The sequence below is a fragment of the Trichinella spiralis genome (assembly GCF_000181795.1).
Source record: "Trichinella spiralis strain ISS 195 chromosome Unknown Scfld4586, whole genome shotgun sequence".
NCBI classification, from domain to species: domain Eukaryota; kingdom Metazoa; phylum Nematoda; class Enoplea; order Trichinellida; family Trichinellidae; genus Trichinella; species Trichinella spiralis.
In genome coordinates this window covers 1-319 of record NW_003531525.1, presented here as the reverse complement: position 1 = coordinate 319, position 319 = coordinate 1, and the positions used below count along the sequence as shown (strand labels likewise).

General features: G+C 63.6%; 1 protein-coding gene across 1 annotated transcript; it reads left to right on the top strand.

The window, feature by feature from the left end:
• Positions 1–16: 16 nt before the first annotated feature.
• Tsp_14607 (Sec-independent protein translocase protein TatB-like protein) lies at positions 17–316 on the top strand (the record flags this gene model as incomplete). The annotated part of the gene is made up of 1 exon (XM_003367243.1): positions 17–316. A coding segment is annotated over exon 1 (300 nt), but the record flags the coding sequence as incomplete, so codon positions are not given.
• Positions 317–319: the final 3 nt, after the last annotated feature.

Genomic DNA, 319 nt, shown 5'->3' with positions numbered 1-319 from the left:
GATGGCAAACGCTCCCATGCGGCGACTTGCCACCGGCTGGCCCAAACTGCCAACGGCCCCCCACCGGACGTCAACTTCCCCTAGTCGACGCTCCCGATCCACGCAGCCTCCGACCTTCCCAACACGGAGATTTCCATACGATGCTTCGAGCTCCAACCTCTTCGACGCCACGGCTCCATCCGCGGCGGGGTCTCCGGCCGGCGCTTTTCTTGACGACCTAACCTCCCCGAACTTCCGCATGGGGCTGTCATCCGAATCTTCGCCTTTCGGCAAGACTTTGGCCTCGATGGATCGTCTTCGGGCGGCTCTCCCGCACGTG